This window comes from Bubalus bubalis, chromosome 5 (genome assembly GCF_019923935.1).
Source record: "Bubalus bubalis isolate 160015118507 breed Murrah chromosome 5, NDDB_SH_1, whole genome shotgun sequence".
NCBI lineage: Eukaryota > Metazoa > Chordata > Mammalia > Artiodactyla > Bovidae > Bubalus > Bubalus bubalis.
The window spans coordinates 64,818,254-64,819,748 of record NC_059161.1 but is presented as its reverse complement, the minus strand read 5'-3'; the positions used below and the strand labels follow the sequence as shown (position 1 = coordinate 64,819,748).

The following is a 1,495-nucleotide window of genomic DNA, read 5'->3' as shown; positions in this document are numbered from 1 at the left end:
CCACTCTAGGACTGAAGACGATGTTTATGGCCCAGTCAATTATAAAGTGTCAATAGAAACTCCCTAGGCTCTAGAGCCATGAGAAATAAATGTGTGTTATTTAAAGAGATTTGGAGTATATTTGGATGAGATGTTGGAATAGTCCAATGTGGGGGTCAATTTCTTTCATCATTTGAAACACTTTTGCATGTCTTCAATTAATCAAAATATTTGTTAAAACACTTCTGCTCTGATAGAGATTATGAGGGATATACTATTATAGCAGCTTAGATTGTAGAAAGACTATGATTACAATGCATGATTAATATGAAGAGCCACATACATTCATTGAGAAGAATCGGGAATAAAATTTAGCCCTTACTTAAACAATAATATAGCATTTTAGGCTTTAATTTCCTCCTTTACGATATGAATTATAGTGAGTGAGAAGAATGTGACCATGATCACATGCTCACTCACAACTGTTATTCGCAACTGACATGACTATAAAAACTTAGTAGAGCCTTCCGCCGCGGCAGCCATTGTAGAACAACAGCCATGGCTCTGCGCTACCCCATGGCCGTGGGCCTCAACAAGGGTCACAAGGTGACCAAGAACGTGGGCAAGCCGAGGCACAGCCGCCGCCGCGGGCGTCTCACCAAACACACCAAGTTCGTGCGGGACATGATCCGGGAGGTGTGTGGCTTCGCCCCTTACGAGCGACGAGCCATGGAGCTGCTCAAGGTCTCCAAGGACAAGCGGGCCCTCAAGTTCATCAAGAAGAGGGTGGGGACACATATCCGCGCGAAGAGGAAGAGAGAAGAGCTGAGCAACGTCTTGGCCGCCATGAGGAAAGCGGCAGCCAAGAAGGACTGAGTCCTTCTTCTCTGTTCACAATCACAATAAATCTTGCCCAAAAAAAAAAAAAAAAAAAAAAAAACTTAGTAGAGTAATACATATATAAGAACTCTGTAAACTAGAGAGTAATTAATAAATTATAATACCAGTTTGCTATTTTGGCTTATAAATACTGGTTTGCTATTTTTAAGAAATGTATTGTCTTAGTTTGCTGAATAAAAAACTAATCTGGAAACATTTTTAAATTAAATGTTGGGTTTGGACTAGGGCTTTGCTTTTTTTTTTTCTTAAAGTATGGAATTTGACTTGAGAGAGTGGATTGTAGATTACAAAAGAGTAAAAAAAAATGCAGCTGCATGATATTTTCCTGTTTTCCATTAAAGAATGCTTTATTTAAAAGTTATATGTAGTTCTGTTTCCAACAATGATGAAGTAGCATGTCACAGCCTTCTGCTGTGAACAGCTAAAAAACCAGAGATCACAGTGGCCATGTTCTAACACAGCCCAACTTTCAACACAAGAATATGATTCTTGATAAAAGGCAAACGGGTGAGGGAGGTTCCAGATTTCTACTCAGGTCGATTTCCAAACCACAGAGCAGACTGCTGCTGCTGCTGCTGCTAAGTCGCTTCAGTCGTGTCCGACTCTGTGCGATCCC

General features: G+C 40.5%; 1 protein-coding gene across 1 annotated transcript; it reads left to right on the top strand.

Moving 5' to 3' along the window:
- Positions 1-491: 491 nt before the first annotated feature.
- Positions 492-870, top strand: LOC123465756 (60S ribosomal protein L36). The gene has a single exon (XM_045165622.1). It carries the CDS (start codon positions 538-540, stop codon positions 853-855), a length of 318 nt encoding a protein of 105 aa, XP_045021557.1. The 5' UTR covers positions 492-537; the 3' UTR covers positions 856-870.
- The last annotated feature ends 625 nt before the right edge of the window (positions 871-1,495 follow it).